Genomic DNA, 21,054 nt, shown 5'->3' with positions numbered 1-21,054 from the left:
ATGAGTTGCCAGATGGCAATTAATAACATATGTCATAGGGAATCAGTATTGCCCATGATAGTATTATGTCAGAATTATGACGGTCTTATGACACTGCTTTCAAATAAAGTGTTATTTATTATCCCAAATAAATCAACAAATAAGCCGCACTGGACTATAAGCCGCAGGAATCAAAATGAAGGAAAAAAGTAGCGGCTTATAGTCCGAAAATTACGGTACCTTTATCCATCTGCTGTTAGTTTATCACTAGTAGACGTCTAATCCATTTGAACTGGGAGGGTGGCAGCCTATTGGCCAGGTTGTTGTGGTTTTGCCGGCCCGGGTCGTTGGAATTGCACTAGCGTGGTTCTGCCGCTTAGGCTGGCATGATTCCGCCAATCTGGCTAAAAGGTCAAATTGCAACAATCTTTGTAAATATTTGCAAACACCTGCTTTTATCTCATTGACGGCTATTAACCTCCAGTCTGTTTGAAGTGAATGAACACCTTCCCACTTTATATGGATTGGACGTCTGCAAGTGACAAACAGAAATAATAGCAACCGTAAATAATGTAATTTACATATTAGTCGACTAATCACAATGATGATCAAAACAATGGGATTATAATGAGCTTTATTTAGTGTTAAGACTCACGTTATATCAAAAATTAAAATAAAATAAAAAATACATTAGCTTTCTCTGCGGGACAGAGAAAAATCATCACCACATTTGAGGAGAAAAAAGCTCATTTTTAGTCGTATCCGTCGTTCCACTCCATGACTTTGTCATACTCCTGAATCTTCTGCTTGATGTGCGAGAGCTTGTTCTTCAGGTACTCACAACGCTCCTTCTTCTCTAGGAAGGTCGGGTCCTGCGTGTCGGAAAGGAAACCATGAGACAAAATATATGGCAGCCTAACCTAAGCCACTCACGTTTTTCTTCCTCTCAAACTCCTGAAGGATTCTGTTGATGCGATCTGCTTCCTGCAAAGAGAGAAATAGAAGGAACTCCCCGTCATAACAAGCCATTGCTTACCAGATCAACCGTTATCCAACCCCGAGCAAAAGATATGGAATCACCAGTTGGACGAGCACGCACTCAGACATTTTATCATGTAGAACAAACTCTGATAAAAATAATGAATTAGTTCGAAAGTGCAACTCTTTAGCATTCAGAAACACTAAAAGAATTGAATAATAAACATCCTGGTGGTCAGTAAATGTTACTTTTATAGAGCAAGTGCAGGGAAATATATATGGAATCACTCCATTCTGAGGAAAAAACATAAAATCATGAGAAACAAACAAAGAAATAACAATCAAAAAGCATCTCTAGTGTTTAGTAGCACCACATCTGGCTTTTATGATCATTTTCAGTCTCTGAGGCATGGACCTGATGAGTGTTCTTCCTCAATTTGGTGCCAACTGTCTTTGATTGCAGTTGCCAGATCATCCTTGCAGGTTGGGACCATTTTTTTCAATTTTCAATAGGGTTGAGATCTGGGCTATTTGCAGGCCATGACATTGACTGGATGAGTCTCTGTCCAAGGAATGCTTTAGCAGTTTTAGCTATGTGGCATGATGCATTGACATCTTGGAAAATGACAAACATATTTTCAATTGAAGGGATAAGAAAGCTGTCTAAAATTTAAATGTAAAGTTGTGCATTTATTGAAGATTTAACCTGCACAGCCATCTCCCTAGTTCCTTTGCCTGACATGCAGCCCCATATCATCAAGGACTGAGGGAATTTTGATCTTTTCTTCAGGGGGTCATCTTTGTAAATCTCACTGGAACAGCACCAAACCAAAGTTCCAGCATCATCACCTTGTCAGGAGTCATGAATCTGCATTGTACAAGGTGTCGAGAGTCAAGAATCTGTTTTGGTGAAGGTGATAATGCTGGAACTTTTGTCTGGTGCCGTTCCAGTGAGATTTACAAAAGATGACTGCCAGAAGAAAACATCAAAATTCCCTCAGTCCTTGATGATATGGGGCTGCATGTCAGGCAAAGGCACTAGGGAAATGGCTGCGGTTCAATCTTCAATCAATGCACAAGTTTACATTGAACTTTTGGACATCTTTCTTATCCCTTCAATTGAAAATATGTTTGTCATTTTCCAAGATGACAATGTATCATGCCACAGAGCAAAAACTGAGAAAGACTCATCCAGTCAATGACATGGCCTTCAAATAGCCCAGATCTCAACCCTATTGAAAACCTGGGGTGGAAATTGAAAAAAAAGGTCCCGACCTGCAAGGATGGTCTGGCAATTGCAATCAAAGAGAGTTGGGACCCAATTGATGACGAATACTCATCAAGTCCATCCCTCAGAGACTGCAAGCTAGAGGTGTGCAAAATTTCCGATTCTTAGATTATTCGCGATTCGGCCGTGGAAGATTCGAGAACGATTCACAAAAATCCAAATTCCGATTATTGAAATATGCCAAGTAAAGCGGAAGTACACAACACTCAGCGCGCCGCGCGGTCTTCGGGACGGAACGGAGCTAGAGTAGCTAAACATCATGCTTCCAGTTACCCAGCCCCTCGGGTAATGCCAATGCTCAACTCACGGCTCTAGCTCAACTCATGCAACGAGATAAAAAAAAGCACAACAACATACCTGACTGCTGCCGAAAAGCTGCTACAAGTAGATCCATATAATGTTACGGTGGATATCATTTATATTGGACTAGATGCATTATAGATTTGGTAGTGTTAGCAGCACATCTACAAAAAGCTAGATGCGGGCGTTATAAACGGCCGCCATCTTAAAGCAGTACACTTCCCTGCAAGGCTGTTGTAGCGAACCTTCCAAGCAAACCTAATTAACTTTTTATCTAAAATACTCCTAAATCGGTAAAATATTGACTTGAATCTATCTTCAAAGCAGATTTAAAACTTTCACATGTCGAAAGTAGACAAAAGGGAAAATATGGAATAACGGGAGCAATTTTAACAAATTTAACGGTTGATTCACAACATTAAATTAATTGAATGTAGTTTAAAGCTGCTGATACAGAATGGGGACTGGAGTTTTTTATTTAATGTTATTTTTGTATATTTGTTTACTGCTATATGTTAACTTGATACTGAAATAGTAGTGTGGTTTAGCCTGAGAGTATTTTTGAACAATTTTGGAACTAATGTACAAAACATTAAAAAAAAAAAAAATTTTTTTTAAAGGAGGGGGGTGCATCAATAATCGTTTTATAATTGAATCGGAGCCTCTGAATCGTAATCGTAATCGAATCGTTAGGTGCCCAGAGATTCCCAGCTCTACTGCAAGCTGTCATAAAAGCCAGAGGTGGTGCTCCTAAGTACTAGTGATGTGTTTTGATTGTCATTTCTTTGTTTGTTTCCCATGATTCCATATTTTTTTCCTCAGAATGGAGTGATTCCATATATATTTCCCTGCACTTGCTCTATAAAAGTAACATTTACATTTATAAAGGGTTTTTTATTCATTTGTCTTAGTGTTTCCGAATGTTAAAAAGTTGCACTTTTGAACTACCGTATTGGCCCGATAAGATGGCCCTGATTATAAGACGACGCCCTCATTTTCAAGAATGAAGTTTGAAAAAAAGACTTTTTGAACACCAAATTCATTTTTATACAGAAAATAATTACAGTACATCCGAAACAAATGATGATAACAATATATTTGAGAGAAAAATCATGTTATTTTGCCTCATTCAAATCATAATATCTTAACATTTAGATATGCAAACTAAAGTGCAATCACATTCGTAAATGAATGGCTTCTGGTTTTTGAAATGTAAATAAACCAATCTATTGTGATAAAACAACATAACTGCAATAACTGCATTAACCATCAAAGTGAAGTCTAGCTGTAGTCTTGAAACAAATCTGAATAAGGAAAAACATTGCAATAAAATAATGCAAACTGGTTAGACTTGAGAGTAGCTCAGATCTGTCATGACAGACCATCGCTTCAATGATATTTGGCGCCATCTAGCGTCGTGAATAGTAGAGCTGGGAATCTTTGGGCACCTAACGATTCGATTACGATTACGATTCAGAGGCTCCGATTTGATTATAAAACGATTATTGATGCACCCCCTCCTTTTTTATTTATTTATTTATTTTTTTTAAGTTTTGTACGTTAGTTCCAAATTTGTTCAAAAATACTCTCAGGCTAAACCAAACTACTATTTTAGTATCAAGTTAACATATAGCAGTAAACAAATATACAAAAATAACATTAAATAAAAAAACTCCAGTCCCCATTCTGTATCAGCAGCTTTAAACTACATTCAATTAATTTAATGTTGTGAATCAACCGTTAAAGTTGTTAAAATTGCTCCCGTTATTCCATAATTTCCCTAAAGTTTTAAAACTATTTTAAAAATTGATTCAAGTCAATATTTTACCGATTTAGGAGTATTTTAGATAAAAAGTTAATTAGGTTTGCTTGGAAGGTTCGCTACAACAGCCTTGCAGGGAAGTGTACTGCTTTAAGATGGCGACCGTTTAATAACACCCGCATCTAGCTTTTTGTAGATGTGCTGTTAACGCTATCGAATCTATAATGCATCTAGTCTAGTCATCTAGTCATCTAGTAAATGACATCTATTGTAACAGTGTGTGGCTGTACTTTGTAGCAGCTTTTCGGCAGCAGTCAGGTATGTTGTTGTGTTTTTTTATCTCGTGGCATGAGTTGAGCTAGAGCCGTGAGTTGAGTATTGGCATTACCCGAGGGGCCGGGTAATTAGAAGCATGATGTTTAGCTACTCTCGCTCCGTCCCTCATTGCGTCCCGAAGACCGCGCGGCGCGCTGAGTGTGTTGTACTTCCGCTTTACTTGGCATATTTCAATAATCGGAATTTGGATGTTTGTGAATCGTTCTCGAATCTTCCACGGCCGAATCGTGAATAATCTAAGAATCGGAAATTTTGCACACCTCTAGTGAATAGGGAGAGTAGCTGAGATCTGTCATGACAGAACATCGCTTCAATGATATCTGGCGCCATCTAGTGTCGTGAATGGGTATAATGTCTAGACCGCGAATATACGACGACCCCCCCTTTTACAGTCTTATTTCAATGCAAAAAACACCGTCTTATATTCGGGCCAATACGGTAATTCAGTATTTTTTCAAGCTTTTTATCTGAGTTTGTTTTACATAATAAAATGTCTGAGTGAGTGCTCGTCCGAGACTGCTGATTCCATACATTTTGCTAGGGGTTGTAAACTGTGTATATCACAAATAGCGCCAGAGAAGTTTAAAAAAAAACTGTTGAAAGCAGGTGTGCAAAGTCGCGATGGCAGAGGCTCGGGAGGCAAGAGTTTTGAGTGGGGAAGAGGACAGCGGGACTATAGACCCCAATCACATGACGTCACAACTCCGCCCCCCTGACTGGAGTCGCCATATTGTCCGTCAGCTCGTCATGTTTACACATTACCGCTACGTACATGCCTCCTATTACGGCTTTTTTTTCTGCTCGTTAACATTAATAATAAAAATGGTGAATGCGTGTGTGGCGGTTGGTTGCAGTAACAGAGAAGATAGACGGAGAGACTTGAAGTTCTACCGTATTCCGAGAGACCCGAAGAGGAGAGCGAGATGGACTGCTGCAATTCGACTAGAAAACTGGGCACCAAACGATCACCACAGACTATGTAGTAGTCATTTTACATCTGGTAAGATGCATTTAATATATATTTAGAGGGTTTGGGGCTGACAACCACAATTAAGATCATTGCGAGGCTAATCGCCGACAACATACAGTTTCAAATTCAAGATGTTTATTTCTTCTATCATCATTATTTTTTGAATAATATTTAGCTGGTACCAAGTGAAAGAAGCTGGCCTCGTCTCCGGATCATCAGTTAAACAGGGGTGTCCAAACTTTTTGCAAAGGGGGCCAGATTTGGTGTGGTAAAAATGTGGGGGGCTACATTGGCTGAATTACGTAGAACAATATATTTAAACATTTTAGCAAGCCCTTCTGTGTGTCACATTTGCTTTATTTTATTTTTTTTTTAAATTCATAATTTCAACAATCTCGCCTTTGTGGCGTTCTCTTTCGACCCTTGGGCTCTAGTGAAATACTGCTGCTGTGAAATTAAACTAGCTTCTAGTTGCTATAATTTCTCGCTGCGTATCTTCCCTGTAATGTCGTACATGTCAGCGTGTCTTGTTCGGTAATATTATCGCGTCACATCGAACTCTTTGAAAACAGCGACTGTCTCTTTGCAAATGAGGCAGACACAGTTGTTGCGGGTTTTATTGAAGAAATAGTCCAATATCCACCTATCCTTGAAGCGTCGGCCATCGCAGTCAACTTTTTTTTTAATTGATTGTCGCCAGCCATTTTAGAAAATTGAAAGTAAAGAGTCACATGGTGTAATGTTGCTTAGAGAACTGCTCTTAAAGTTTTTCAAACTTTCGTGAGAATAGGCTGAGTTTCTGTGGACAAGATAGTTGTAGATATCAGGGTAGCGGATGTCAGGCAGAGACGGTGAAGACAGCGGGTCGAAAAATATCGATTTAGGCATCAAATATGGATCTGGCAAATGGATCGACCGAAGCTTTTCCACTTAACGCCTTTTATGCAACACATCCAATGAGTTTACAGAGTCTGAAAGCACCGGGGCTTCCATGAATTGCACTATAAATTTCACGATAAATTGAGACCATTGAGAATACAGACACACAATGACGGACAATATGGCGGCACAATAAGCGACACGTCACTGTGTGACGTTGGTGATTGGGGTCTATAATGCGAATGAGTTACCGGCCAATCAAAACGGTGGTTTGCTGCAAAGAGCATAAGGCACACTCACCATCTGACTGCTGGCCTGGCGCGGGAGATTGCGCATCATGCCGTCCATCTCATCAAACTTCTTGCAGGCGGCCTGCACGTCGGCGTGAAGCTCCTTGTACTCGGCGTACTGGTCATTAAAGACGGCGCGGTACTGGTCGCGCTCCTCGTCCGAGCGGATGGTCGGGTACTTCCTATAGGCGGAGAGACCCGGTCAGGTTTGTGTATGTGGCGCTGCCGAGCAGAAGTCGGGGAGACACCCACGCGATGTAGTCGGGCACGATGACCGGCTTGGGTATGTGTCCGGACGGTATGGCCCCCTGCAGGATCTTGGGCGCCACAGCGACAGGCGCGTCCCGAGCCAACGTGGCTACAGATTCCTGTCGAGGGGTTTCGGCGTTCAACGGAGCGTCTGTGGTATCCAGCTGGTGGGGAAAAACAGAGATCTCAAATAGGCATTTACGTACATTCAGTGATGGAAAGGGAACCCTAAACTCTGACACGTCGACTGACACGGACATTATCCGGGTCGTATCCTAGTAAAAAAAATTAAAACAAAAAAAAAAAAACAACTGGAAATAAAATGGCGGACGAGACTCTAGCGTCGTAAAGTCAATATCACAAGAGTCCGGTAATTCGTAACCCGGGGCCTACCTGTATTATAGAAACACTAAGAAAGGAGAAAAAAAAATAGTAAATATTCATCCATCCATTTTCAAACAGTGCTATCTTACAACCAAAATTGGTCGCGTTTCAAACCTGTGCTGCCTGTAATATCGGCCATAGACTTAAACTCTATTGACCTAACACGTCGTCATTCTTTGCGTCACGCCTTACCATAGGGGGCTGGGCTTCGTTTAGTAATAGTCATTCAGCCTGATTTAAGCTTGGATTTTTGAAGCACTACGAAAGCTGTACCGCATACAAACAGGAAGGATTGTCTCAGGAGTGATTTGTTTGACGATTCAAGGTAATTATTATATTTTTCGTACCATGCATGCATTTTCAAACATTGTAAAAAAAGGGAGAAATCAGCCGCTACTAAATCGGCATCATAGTTTGCCATATTTACGGAAAGTAAACGCTAACTGCACGTTTTTTTTTTTTTTGCTTTTAACCAAGAATCGAGGCTGTTTTAGGTCCATATCTATAAAGAATTTGGAGACATAAGCATTTATTCACAAAAATTTTCACTAGAAAACCTCTATTTCAGGCAGCCGCTAGCTTCAGTCGTTAACAGAGTAGCATTGTACTTCGACCTATTTACGTAACATAAAACCTAACTGAACGTTTTTTTTTGCCTTTAACCAAAAATCAAGACTGTTTTACGTCCATATCAATAGAGAATTCGGGGATTTAAGTATTTATTCACAAGAATTTTCACCAGAAAAGTTCTTTTTATGTCAGGCACCCGCTAGTCTCATTCACTAGCAGAGTAGAATTGTACTTCGACATTGGCAGTGTATCAAATACTTGTTCTCCCCACTGTATTTACGTAAAATAAACAGTAACTGGACGTTTTTTTTTTTTTTTTTTTTTTGCTTTTACACAAGAATCGAGACTGCTTTACATCCATATCTATAAAGAATTTGGGGATTCAAGCATCTATTCACAAGAATTTCCACTGGAAAAGGCGTGACTGCATCAGGCGGCCGCTAGGCTCATTCGCTAATAGCGAAGGATTGTATATCGACAATATACGTAAAATAAACGCTCAATGCACGTTTTTTTTTCTGCCCTTAACCAAGAATGGAGACTGTTTTACATCCATATCTATAAAGAATTTGGGGATATAAGCATTTATTCACAAGTATTTTCACTCGAAAACCTCTGTTTATTTCAGGCAGCCACTAGCCTCAGTCGCTAACAGAGTAGCATTATACTTCGACCGATTTACGTAAAATAAAACCAAACTGCACGGTTTTTTTTGCCTTTAACCAAGAATCGAGACTGTTCTACATTCATATCTATAAAGAATTCGGGGATTTAAGCATTTATTCACAAGAATTTTCACCAGAAAAGCTCTGTTTATGTCAGGCGGCCGCTAGCCTCATTCACTAGCAGCGTAGCACTGGACTTCGACATACTTACGTAAAATAAGCGGTAACTGGACGTTTTTTTTTTTTTTTTTGTTTTTTTTGCTTTTACCCAAGAATCGAGACTGTTTTACATCCATATCTATAAAGAATTTGGGGATTCAAGCATCTATTCACAAGAATTTTCACCAGAAAAGCTCTGTTTACGTCAGCCGACCGCTAGCATCATTCGCTAACAGAGTAGCATTGTACTTCAACATATTTACATAAAATAACTGCTAAATCCACGGTTTCTTTGCTTTTAACCAAGAATCGAGACTGTTTTACGTCCATATCTATAAAGAATTCTGGGATTTAAGCATTTATTCACAAGAATTTTCACCAGAAAAGTTGTTTACGTCAGGCGGCCGCTAACCCCATTCACTACATCTATTTAACTAACTATACAACTGTATAATGACAATAAAGGGCTATTCTATTCTATAATAAATTTGCATATAGAATTTATCAATAATCTATTCATAAATTATTTCTAATTGATTCTGCATGTTTTCCTCAAGTATTAAGTTTCTGGTGTGAAAATTGAGTGATTTATTAGCTGCTGAAAAAAAATTGAAAGTTGCTATTTTGGGCCAAAAAGGTGATTATCTTAGCATTTGGTGATTTTTGTGTATCTAGTGTAAAATCTGAGACTTTTATGGCCATTTTAAGTTTTGTTGTACTTATATAAAAAATAATAAATCGGGATTTTATAAAGGAACGACATTGAATTTTTTGATGCCGCTGCTCATGGAGACTCATATATGGCTAAGGTAGGTACCTGCCTGTTTTGGTTTTAGCACAGTAGCAGCTTTTGCTTTGAAAATATTTGAAGTTTGGCCTCCTACGAATCGGCCCCGTCTCCCGTGTCATGTCAATATATTATGAAGTCTATGCATCGGCAATATGACTTATTCATGTAGTTTTAACAAAATCTGGAAATCTTCTTTCAAATTTGATTGAAATGTTATTTTAGCAAGAAACAGAAGAACAGTAGATGCCCATGATTTACTCCTGCAGCCCACGTAAAGCTATGCGGCGGGCAGAATCTGCTCCCCAGTTCGACGAATGGATTACTTGTACATGTTGGAATATTCTAAACTATTTTTGTGGAATATTTGATATGGAGACCTCAAGCAAGAGTTTCAAACCCCTGCAATACAACAAATTCAAATTGCGGTGGGCAGAGTCACGCGCGCATGCAATAGGCGTGACCCTCAGGTCCCTCACCAACGACTGCCCCACTCCAAAGGCCGACTGCCGCATCTAGAAAAACACAAAAAGCACACAGGTCGAATTCCAATTAATAAAAATAAAAATAAATAATGACAATTTTGTTCAGAAAAGAGGCGCGACCTCCTGCGCATTGCTCTCGCGGTATCGCCGCGCCGCTTCGTGCCGCCACAGCTTGAGGCTGACGCCGGCTCCGATCAGGTAGATGACCATGGTGAGGAAGAGGAAGATGATGGCGGCCGTCTGCCCCGCCTCCGTCCGGCAGAACGCGCCGGTCATGCCGTTGTTGAACACGGGGTAAGAGCACAGGCCCCCGCGAGTCGTGTCGCGCACGTACACTATACCTGACAAATGGAGGGGAGCACAAGAATGAATAATAAAATGTAATAATTACTGGTGCACGACACTTACTGGTTCAGATAAAAGGTATTATGACGTCATCCCAATAAATCCAATAACATTATTTATAGGACCGATAATATGTACCGTAACTGTGCTGGCTTTACAGTTTACACACTAGTATGGGAAATCAGTTGACCATTTGTGGGGCATTGCTGCCACCTGCTGGTTGGAATAATTCACTGCATCTATTTTTTTTTTACAGTTTTGTTCACAAGCTTGGTTCACTTACACATTGCAGTGTTTAGCGGTAGTATTGACAATCGTGAATGCTTTCTGTTACGTTTCCGCCTCGGAAATAAATGTCCGTAAGTATTTTATGTTTACTATAACATACAGATGTGCAATATATGTTTACTTCTGTGGTGAAGGGTCATATTATGTACAGAACTTCATAAATTGTTGTGTTATAGAAGTCATCCAATGCTTTAGTAGCTGAAGCTAGTGTGCTATGCTATACATATAAAAGTTGTGTATATAAGTGTATTGTAGTGCTGCAACGAATAATCGATTAACTCGAGTATTTGATTAGAAAAAAAATTTCGAATTAAATTTTGCTGCTTCGAGTATTCGTTTAATTAAAGTGACGTTGTAATGGTTTATTTTGAAAGCGTTTGCATTGAGTTTTATTGATTCGGGTGGATAAAATGCCCTGTAGTCTGCCTCATTTCACATGGCTGAATCCAGCTGCTCCATGTTGAGACCAAGCTAAGTTTTAGTTTTTTTTTAATGCATTTGTAATTTAGTACATAGGTATATTTAGCCGTTTTCTGTGGGAATATGTGCCTAAACCATTTGTTAATAGCATTGTAAAAAAAAAAAAAAAACGTTGGCGTTTTATAGCATTTAAGCTAGCGGACTATTGCTATGTAAGTTAGCCAATTGTTCTTTCGTTACACATACAGTGGGGAGAACAAGTATTTGATACACTGCCAATGGTTGGCAGTGTATCAAATACTTGTTCTCCCCACTGTAGATAAAATGTCTGAGTGAGTGCACGTCCGTGACTGGTGATTCGATACTTTTTGCTTGGGGTTGTACTTATGATATTAAGTGAAAATTGTCCCTCACGGAATCGTGAGCCCCACAATATAGAAATAACATGTTATTTTAATAAACAAATGTTCATTTGCCCCTCCTAATCAAAAAATGGAGTGGACGTCTATCACCAGCAATGGCACTGAAACACAATCGATCAATGCCATTCATCCCAGTTCAAATGGATTGGATGTATATCATTGTCAATGGCGGCGAATAAGTTAAATGGAAGGAGTGAAAGAGACCTTTCCTACCTGCAGCCATGTAGAGCACGGCGAGCACCAAGTTGATGATGAACTCTGTCAGCGGCCACCAAGTGGAGTCCAGCAGGATGGTGCGGTAGTACATGGTCATACCCAGCACCAAGACGATGACGGTCACCAGCCACGCCAGGCCGGCCACCACAAGCACAAAGGGCGTCTTGGGGCCCGTGTATGAGCTGGCGCCAGAGCCGTATAAGCCGCCGGCGTAGGCGCCGCCCGGAGACGAGTAGCCGAACATGTTAAACCATTCGTTGTCTTTGTGGACGTAAGCGCAGACGCAGGCGAAGACGGCGGCGCCGAGCAGCAGTTCCACGCAGCCCAGGATCCTCAGCAGCCCCGCCCACGACTTCATGAAGGCGTAGCGTTGGTGGTACTCCTCCACGCGCTCGGCGTAGGTCAAGGCCGTGCGGTAGGTTTGCCCCGACGCAGACGCCGACTCGCCCAGGTCCAGGAGCTCCTTGCCCGAGTCGTAGCTGCCGGCCGAGCCTCCGTAAGGGTCCCGGTACGACCCGGGGACGGACGGCGTGTGCGGCGGCGAGCAACGGACGCCCTCGCTGGTGCTGTTGTTGTTGTTACATGATGCCGGCGGAGGCTCCGGCCACGCTCCCTTTTTGCTGCTTCGGTCGCTAGCCCGGAAGAAGTTCTTCCACGAGTCGGGGATGAAGCGGTGCACCGGTTTGATGTCCAGCGCCGGGTCTAGCTCCGACTCCTGATCTGGGTCCCTAGAGGGGCAGTTTCCCATCAACAACAGATTTTGCCAGAAACACACAATGGAAGATGCCACAATTAGGAACGCCCTACCAATCAATCTGCATCAGATGTTTCACCCGAGAGCAGGGATTTCACCCCAATCCTCTGTACGGTTTTGCTCGACAATATAAGTAAAATAAATGCTAACTTCACGTTTTTTGCTTTTAACCTAGAATTGAGACTGTTTTACGTCCATATCTATGCAGAATTCAGGGATTTACGCATTTATTCACAAGAATTTTCGCCAGAAAAGCTCTGTTTACGCCAGGCAGCCACTAGCCTTATTTGCTAACAGTAGCATTGTACTTTGACAATATACGTAAAATAAACGCTAACTGCGCGGTTTCTTTGCTTTTAACCAAATATCGAGACTGTTTTACGTCCATATCTATAAAGAATTTGGGGATTTACGCATTTATTCCAAGAATTTTCGCTAGAAAAGCTGTTTATGCCAGGCGGCCGCTAGCCTTGTTTGCTAACAGAGTAGCATTGTACTTTGACAATATACGTAAAATAAACGCTAACTGCGCGGTTTCTTTGCTTTTAACCAAATATCGAGACTGTTTTACGTCCATATCGATGAAGAATTCAGGGATTTAAGCATTTATTTACGAGAATGTTCGCCACATAAGCTCTGTTTACGCCTGGCGGCCGCTAGCCTCTTTCACTTACAGAGAAGCATTTTACTTCAACAATATACGTAAAATAAACGCTAACTGCACGGTTTCTTTGCTTTTAACCAAATATCGAGACTGTTTTATGTCCACATCGATAAAGAATTCAGGGATTTAAGCATTTATTTACGAGAATTTTCGCCAGAAAAGCTCTGTTTACGTCAGGGGGCTGCTAGCCTCATTCGCTAACAGTATATACTGTAGTGTATAATGATTATAAAGGGCTATTGTATTCTATAATAAACTGTGATTGTATATAGAATGTATTAATAATCTAACATATTATTTTTATTGATTCTGCTTGTTTTCCTCAAGTATTAAGTCTCTGATGTTAAATGGAGTGCTTTATTAGCTGTTGAAAACTTGCAGTAAATAAAAAATTAAGTTGCTATCTTGGTCAAAAACTTCTATGATATGTTAAAAATTGCTATTGATCCTGAAAATATCGGTGATTTTCTGTATTTGGTGATTTGTGTGCATCTAGTGTAAAATCTGGGACTTTTATGGCCATTTTAAGTTGTGTTATACTTATGTAAAAAATCATTCATCGGGATTTTATAAGGGATCGACTTTGATTTTTTTGATGCCGCTGCTCATGGAGACTCATATATGGCTAAGGTAGGTGTATGTTTTAGGTCGGTAGCAGCTTTTGTTTTGAAAATATTTCAAGTTTTTGAAAATAGGCCCCCTACGAATTGGCCCCGTTTCCCGTGTCATGTCAATAGGTTATGAAGTCTATGCATGTACCTACCCGTGACCCGGGTGGTCAGGTCCGATGGGAGGCAGGTCGGGCAGAGGAGGCGGCGGGAGCGGGTCGGCGCTGTGCCCCAAGTACGCCGCCGAGCGGGCGCTCAGGGGGTGAGGCTCGTAGGGCTCGCCCCGAGGCAGCGTGCCGGCCGGCACCTGATCGTAGTGCGGCGTCTGGCCGTTTTGCTCGCTGCGGCCCAGGCGCTCTTCATCATGGAACATCGGGATGACGGAGGGCCCTGACACGGGGTGGGCGCACACGCAAAACAACAAACCACAAACATGCAAAAAATGTTGATTCATCAACAAGAAAAAAGTTTAGCACAAAGATGTGAAAACCTTTTAGAAATCTATGCTTAGTGGCTCTAAGCCAGCCCACAATGTAAAAAGTCACCACAGAAGCCAGACCCAGTGAGACCCACAAACCAGAAATCACCCAGAATCCTCAACGCTAGACATGCCCGCAGCGCGTGTCCTGGCCGGGCGGCCGGTGGGTGGCGACACAGGGACGCGCTGCGGGCGGCTCTTCAGAACACCAGATGAGGACGAGATTAAAAAATAGGAAATTCTTTCAAATACCTCGCTGGCACGCAGTCACTCGTCACCACTTACATTGACGACCTGCCGTGAGCCGACGCCGACGATGGCCTAAAACACAAAGCGCATCACAAAAATGCAGCAGGACTGAGAACGAAAAGAGGTATTTGCCATGTGGCATTTTTTTGGTATGTGTGTTGAGATAATTATCGGGGTTTGATTCATTAAATGTTTCCTTGGTTGGTTGATTGAATATTTGCTTATGCTCATATACAGTATACCATAAATAATACATACTGCCATATTCTTCTTACTTCTAGTTATGCTTATGCTCATATATACCATAAATAATACATATTGCCATATTTTTCTTACATATATAACCAGTAAATGATCATTGCTTGCTATACCAGATTGTAGTATAATGCTTAAGTGTTACAAAGTGTAGAAAGAGGGTCGGAGTGGCTTCATGGCCGCGCCGTTGCGTAACTGGACCTTCCAGACAACCCCAGCACCTGGGGTTTGGACTTTCGCCTAGCCCTTCGAGGACGATTTTCCATCCGAGGACATCTTCCAGGGCCACAGCGGTGCACAACTGGAAGTGTTTGGACTATTCTGCTGATTGTTTAACGTTGCATAACTAAAAGTGTCTGCATTATTTTGACTGCTTATATATTATTTTGACTGTTTATATGATTGTTTTGATTGTTTACATAAGCTCTTGCTCCACACACGTGTATCACTTAAATTCCACCTACATGCACACACATAGCCAATAAAAAACCACATGGGTGTCGCCAGCTTGCTTTCCCCTCCCTCAGGGCAAAATGGATTTTGACATGAAGCATTTTTGTTTCCATGTGGCAAAATGGATTTTGCCATATGGCATTTTTTTGGGTATGTTGCAAAATGGATTTTCCCATGTGGCATTTTTTTGCCAAGTGGCAAAATTGATTTTGACATTTGGCATTTTTTTATCATGTGGCAAAATGTATTTGACATGAGACATTTTTTTGGTATGTGGCAAAATTGATTTTTGTATGTGGCAAAATGGATTTTGCCATATGGCATTTTTTTGACACGTGGCAAAATGGATTTTGCCATGTGGCATTTTTTTTTTACCATGTGGCAAAATTGATTTTGCCATTTGGCATTTTTTTGCCATGTGGCAAAATGGATTTTTCCATATGGCTTTTTTTTGCCATGTGGTGAAACGAATTTTGCCATTTGGCATTTTTTGCCATGTGGCAAAATGTATTTGACATGAGGCATTTATTTGGTATGTGGCAAAATGGATTTTGCTATGTGGCATTTTTTACCATGCGGCAAAATGTATTTGACATGAGACATTTTTTTGGTACGTGGCAAAATTGATCTTGCTATGGGGCATTTTTTTGCCATGTGACAAAATGGATTTTCTCATGTGGCATTTTTTTACCATGTGGCAAAATGTATTTGACATGAGACATTTTTTTGTTATGAGGCAAAATTGATTTTAGTTTGTGGCATTTTTTTTGGTATGTGGCAAAATGAATTTTGCCATATGGCATTTTTTTGCCATGTGGCAAAATGGAATTTCCCATGTGGCATTTTTTTTACCATGTGGCAAAATTGATTTTGCCATTTGACTTTTTTTTTGCCATTTGGCAAAATGTATTTGACATGAGACATTTTTTTGGTATGTGGCAAAATTGATTTTGCTATAGGGCATTTTTTTGCCATGTGGCAAAATGGATTTTCCCATGTGGCATTTTTTTTACCATGTGGCAAAATGTATTTGACATGATACATTTTTTGGTATGTGGCAAAATGGATTTTTGTATGTGGCAAAATGGATTTTGCCATATGGCATTTTTTTGACACGTGGAAAAATGGATTTTGCCATGTGGCATTTTTTTTTTACCATGTGGCAAAATTGATTTTGCCATTTGGCATTTTTTTGCCATGTGGCAAAATGGATTTTTCCATATGGCTTTTTTTTGCCATGTGGTGAAACGAATTTTGCCATTTGGCATTTTTTGCCATGTGGCAAAATGTATTTGACATGAGGCATTTATTTGGTATGTGGCAAAATGGATTTTGCTATGTGGCATTTTTTACCATGCGGCAAAATGTATTTGACATGAGACATTTTTTTGGTACGTGGCAAAATTGATCTTGCTATGGGGCATTTTTTTGCCATGTGACAAAATGGATTTTCTCATGTGGCATTTTTTTACCATGTGGCAAAATGTATTTGACATGAGACATTTTTTTGTTATGAGGCAAAATTGATTTTAGTTTGTGGCATTTTTTTTGGTATGTGGCAAAATGAATTTTGCCATATGGCATTTTTTTGCCATGTGGCAAAATGGAATTTCCCATGTGGCATTTTTTTTACCATGTGGCAAAATTGATTTTGCCATTTGACTTTTTTTTTGCCATTTGGCAAAATGTATTTGACATGAGACATTTTTTTGGTATGTGGCAAAATTGATTTTGCTATAGGGCATTTTTTTGCCATGTGGCAAAATGGATTTTCCCATGTGGCATTTTTTTTACCATGTGGCAAAATGTATTTGACATGATACATTTTTTGGTATGTGGCAAAATGGATTTTTGTATGTGGCAAAATGGATTTTGCCATATGGCATTTTTTTGACACGTGGAAAAATGGATTTTGCCATGTGGCATTTTTTTTTTACCATGTGGCAAAATTGATTTTGCCATTTGGCATTTTTTTGCCATGTGGCAAAATGGATTTTTCCATATGGCTTTTTTTTGCCATGTGGTGAAACGAATTTTGCCATTTGGCATTTTTTGCCATGTGGCAAAATGTATTTGACATGAGGCATTTATTTGGTATGTGGCAAAATGGATTTTGCTATGTGGCATTTTTTACCATGCGGCAAAATGTATTTGACATGAGACATTTTTTTGGTACGTGGCAAAATTGATCTTGCTATGGGGCATTTTTTTGCCATGTGACAAAATGGATTTTCTCATGTGGCATTTTTTTACCATGTGGCAAAATGTATTTGACATGAGACATTTTTTTGTTATGAGGCAAAATTGATTTTAGTTTGTGGCATTTTTTTTGGTATGTGGCAAAATGAATTTTGCCATATGGCATTTTTTTGCCATGTGGCAAAATGGAATTTCCCATGTGGCATTTTTTTTACCATGTGGCAAAATTGATTTTGCCATTTGACTTTTTTTTTTGCCATTTGGCAAAATGTATTTGACATGAGACATTTTTTTGGTATGTGGCAAAATTGATTTTGCTATAGGGCATTTTTTTTGCCATGTGGCAAAATGGATTTTCCCATGTGGCATTTTTTTTACCATGTGGCAAAATGTAGTTGACATGATACATTTTTTGGTATGTGGCAAAATTGATTCTGGTTTGTGGCATTTTTTTTTTTTTGGTATGTGGCAAAATGAATTTTGCCTGCCATGTGGCAAAATGGATTTTGCCATGTGGCATTTTTTTTACCATGTGGTAAAACCGATTTTGCCGTTTGGCATTTTTTTGTCATGTGGCAAAATTGATTTTTTTGGCATTTTTTTGCCATGTGGCAAAATTGATTTTTTTTTTGGCATTTTTTTGCCATGTGGCAAAATGTATTTGACATGAAGCATTTATTTGGTATGTGGCAAAATTGATTTTGCCATGTGGCATTTATTTAGCCACGTGGCAAAATTGATTTTGCTATGTGACAAAACGGATTTTGACATTTGGCATTTTTTTGACGTGTGGCAAAATGGTTTTACTATGTGGCATTTTTTTTTGCCATGTGGCAAAATATATTTGACATGAGGCTTTTTTTTGTGTTGTGTTGTGTTGTTTTGATTTGGAAACTGAGTCTGTTAAGAAATCTGTCTATCGATCTATCAATACAAAAAAGGAAATTCTGTTTAAAAAAATCACGATTTTTTTTTTTTTTGGAAGTATTTATTTTTACTATTATTTTTAATGATTTAAAACATTTTGTTTAATCTTTTTAAGATTATACATAAAGTAAATGGATAAATATTGATTTTCAGTCACTTTCCATTGATGTGGGGGGGCCTTTCCAGGTAACCTGTTGATTTTGGGGCAATTCAAGAAAGATTTTGTTTTTTTGTTTTTTAAATGAGGTTTTTGTGGGTGTTGTATGTGCCATTGGAAATGAATGCACTGGAATTGTATGGGCAAGCACTTTGAAAAATGGATGTATATATGTTTTTGCCATTGAAAATAAATGGGGCCTTTGATTTTGGGGGCGAAAACGAAAGATTTTTAAGAAAGAGGGATACAAAATCCCAATATGTGGCAAAAGTCCCAAAATTTGCAACAGCCGATTATATGAACGACACTTTGTAAGGCTCGCGAACGCATCATTTTGTCAACAGCAAATTTCCGAACAATATAATTGATTTAGCAAAGTATTGTAATATAGAATGAATAGAACGAACTCCAAGAAATTAGTTCTATTCTAACAAAAGTATAAATAACTCGCTGAAGGTGATTCTTTTCAACAGTTGGGGGGGTGGGAAACAGATGTTTGGAGGAGGCCCGACGAGTTCCAACAACAAGTTACGTTCGCGTCATTAAAAACATTGACAACGCTCTAGTTAAGAGGTAAAAGCAGTGCTTTAACGTTCCTCGCCGACTATACCTGTCGTTTTTTTCTCTAGTTTGACCAGTTTACTCGGCGCGAGGTAAGGTGAGGTGCACTTCCTGGCTAGCCAGCTTCGCTTTACCTTTGTCTAGCTAAAGTGCTTTGTTTTAAAAGAGCCGATACCGAACCGAACCGAACCGGAAAACCTGGCTCCAGACAGAAAGTTGGCCTACCTTCTTATTTTTTGCTTTCCTTTTCTCCTCTCGTTGGTAGAAAGTTGACAAGAGCGCACCTCCGCAGCTCTTTCCGCCCCTCTCCGGCACACCACGTGACCACCTGCCCAACCCAGTGGGTGACGGCCCGGTTCGATCATCAGAATACTCGTGTCATTCACTTGACTTGTGTTTCAGGCTTTAGTCGTTGCCTAATAATAAATGGCGTGGACGGACAGGACATTCTTGCAAACAGTAACGACTGCTTCTGTTTACGAGACATTGTGACCCCGCAGTGCCACCATGTGGCGTTCCGGTGTACATCTGGTTCCGACTTTGTTGGACAATAAATGGGTCTGGTCATGCGAGACCGAGGGGTCGCTGGTACTGATGGCAAGACAAGGCTTTTTGAAGCGCTGAACTTTTTTTTGTTTTTTCCCAACCACTGTGTCAAAGTGGTTCACTACCCGAAGCTTCATTCAGTACCCTCGGGTCACATCTATTGTGGGTAGAGATCATTGTTTGTGCATTTTGATTCAACATCCAAATGACGTGAAGCGCATCCTGTGTATACCTATGAACATAGTCAATTATAATGTATAATAATAATATATAATACAGTGCTGGCCAAAAATATTGGCACCCCTGCAATTCTGTCAGATTATGCTCAATTTCTCTCAGAAAATGATTGCAATTACAAATGCTTTGGTAGTAATACCTTCATTTATTTTGCTTGCAATGAAAAAAACACAAAAGAGAATGAAAGAAACATAAAATCATTATTACTTTACACAAAACTCCAAAAATGGGCCGGACAAAAGTATTGACACCCTTTGAAAAATCATGTCATGCTTCTCTAATTTGTGTAATTAACAGCATCTGTTACTTACCTGTGGCCAGGGCCGGCCCAGCCTATACGCAGACTATGCAGCTGCTTAGGTCCCCTGACCACTAGGGGGCCCCCAATCTGGCAATTGTTTAATTTATATTCTATTTTGTTTACTAAAGTTTGCTTTATTTGACTTTTGTGAGTTTTGATAATTGATTACAAGATGAAAAAAATAAAAGATCTTCCTTCACTTCTTTTTTTCCTCTTTTAGAAAAAGGTTTGGCGCTGTCTACTGTCAGTACTGACAATCATTTGGGGTGAAAAGTTTGAAGTATGCAGTGCAACAAAATCTGATTAATATACAAAATATGGACGTATAGGTTGGATTGCATGTATGAGTTTCACAGTAGACTGTGACGAAATGGTGGGCCAAAAATATGGGCCCCTTTGCATTATTTTGCTTAGGGCCCCCAAATGGCCTGGGCCGGCCCTGCCTGTGGCACATAACCGGTGGTGACAATAACTCAATCACACTTGCAGCCAGTTAAAATGGATTAAAGTTGACTGAACCTCTGTCCTGTATCTTTGTGTGTACCACATTGAGCATGGAGAAAAGAAAAACGACCAAAGAACTGCCTGAGGACTTGAGAGGCAAAATTGTGAGAAAGCATGGGCAATATCAAGGCTACACATCCATCTCCAAAGACCTGAATGTTCCTGTGTCTACCGTGCGCAGTGTCATCAATACACTGCTGGCCAAAAGTATTGACGCCCCTGCAATTCTGTCAGATAATGCCCAAATTCTCCAAGAAAATGATTGCAATTACAAATGCTTTGGAAGTAATATCTTCATTTATTTTGCTTGCAATGAAAAAACACAAAATAGAATGATTGTTTTTCTTTTTAAATCATCATTTTAGACAAAACTCCAAAAATGGGCCAGA

General features: G+C 39.9%; 1 protein-coding gene across 4 annotated transcripts; it reads right to left on the bottom strand.

Moving 5' to 3' along the window:
• Positions 1 to 596: 596 nt before the first annotated feature.
• Positions 597 to 19,549, bottom strand: marveld2a (MARVEL domain containing 2a). 4 transcript variants are annotated; one of them, XM_057819632.1, is made up of 10 exons: positions 19,303 to 19,549; positions 14,529 to 14,597; positions 13,954 to 14,188; positions 11,770 to 12,500; positions 10,202 to 10,422; positions 10,076 to 10,111; positions 7,035 to 7,195; positions 6,793 to 6,964; positions 913 to 963; positions 597 to 851 (listed from the first exon to the last, which is right to left on the bottom strand). In XM_057819632.1, the coding sequence occupies exons 3-10, from the start codon at positions 14,169 to 14,171 to the stop codon at positions 732 to 734; spliced, it is 1,710 nt and encodes a 569-aa protein (XP_057675615.1). In that variant the 5' UTR covers positions 14,172 to 14,188; positions 14,529 to 14,597; positions 19,303 to 19,549; the 3' UTR covers positions 597 to 731. The 4 variants fall into 4 exon arrangements, with proteins under 4 accessions (XP_057675615.1, XP_057675614.1, XP_057675617.1 ...); XM_057819631.1 differs by having other exon boundaries at positions 13,954 to 14,474; positions 14,562 to 14,597; XM_057819634.1 differs by having other exon boundaries at positions 14,562 to 14,597.
• Positions 19,550 to 21,054: the final 1,505 nt, after the last annotated feature.

This window comes from Corythoichthys intestinalis, chromosome 17, assembly GCF_030265065.1.
Source record: "Corythoichthys intestinalis isolate RoL2023-P3 chromosome 17, ASM3026506v1, whole genome shotgun sequence".
Taxonomy (NCBI): Eukaryota; Metazoa; Chordata; class Actinopteri; order Syngnathiformes; family Syngnathidae; genus Corythoichthys; species Corythoichthys intestinalis.
This window is presented reverse-complemented; position numbering and strand designations above follow the sequence as displayed.

Excerpts from the sequence above, each read along its gene's own strand:
- marveld2a (XM_057819630.1), bottom strand. The coding sequence starts at position 14,252 with ATGAATCAACATTTTTTGCATGTTTGTGGTTTGTTGTTTTGCGTGTGC. Across the intron at positions 12,501-13,953 it reads CCTGACCACCCGGGTCACGG|GGACCCAGATCAGGAGTCGG; the intron begins GTAGGTACATGC and ends CTGCCCCTCTAG. Across the intron at positions 6,965-7,034 it reads ATCGTGCCCGACTACATCGC|GAAGTACCCGACCATCCGCT; the intron begins GTGGGTGTCTCC and ends CTCCGCCTATAG.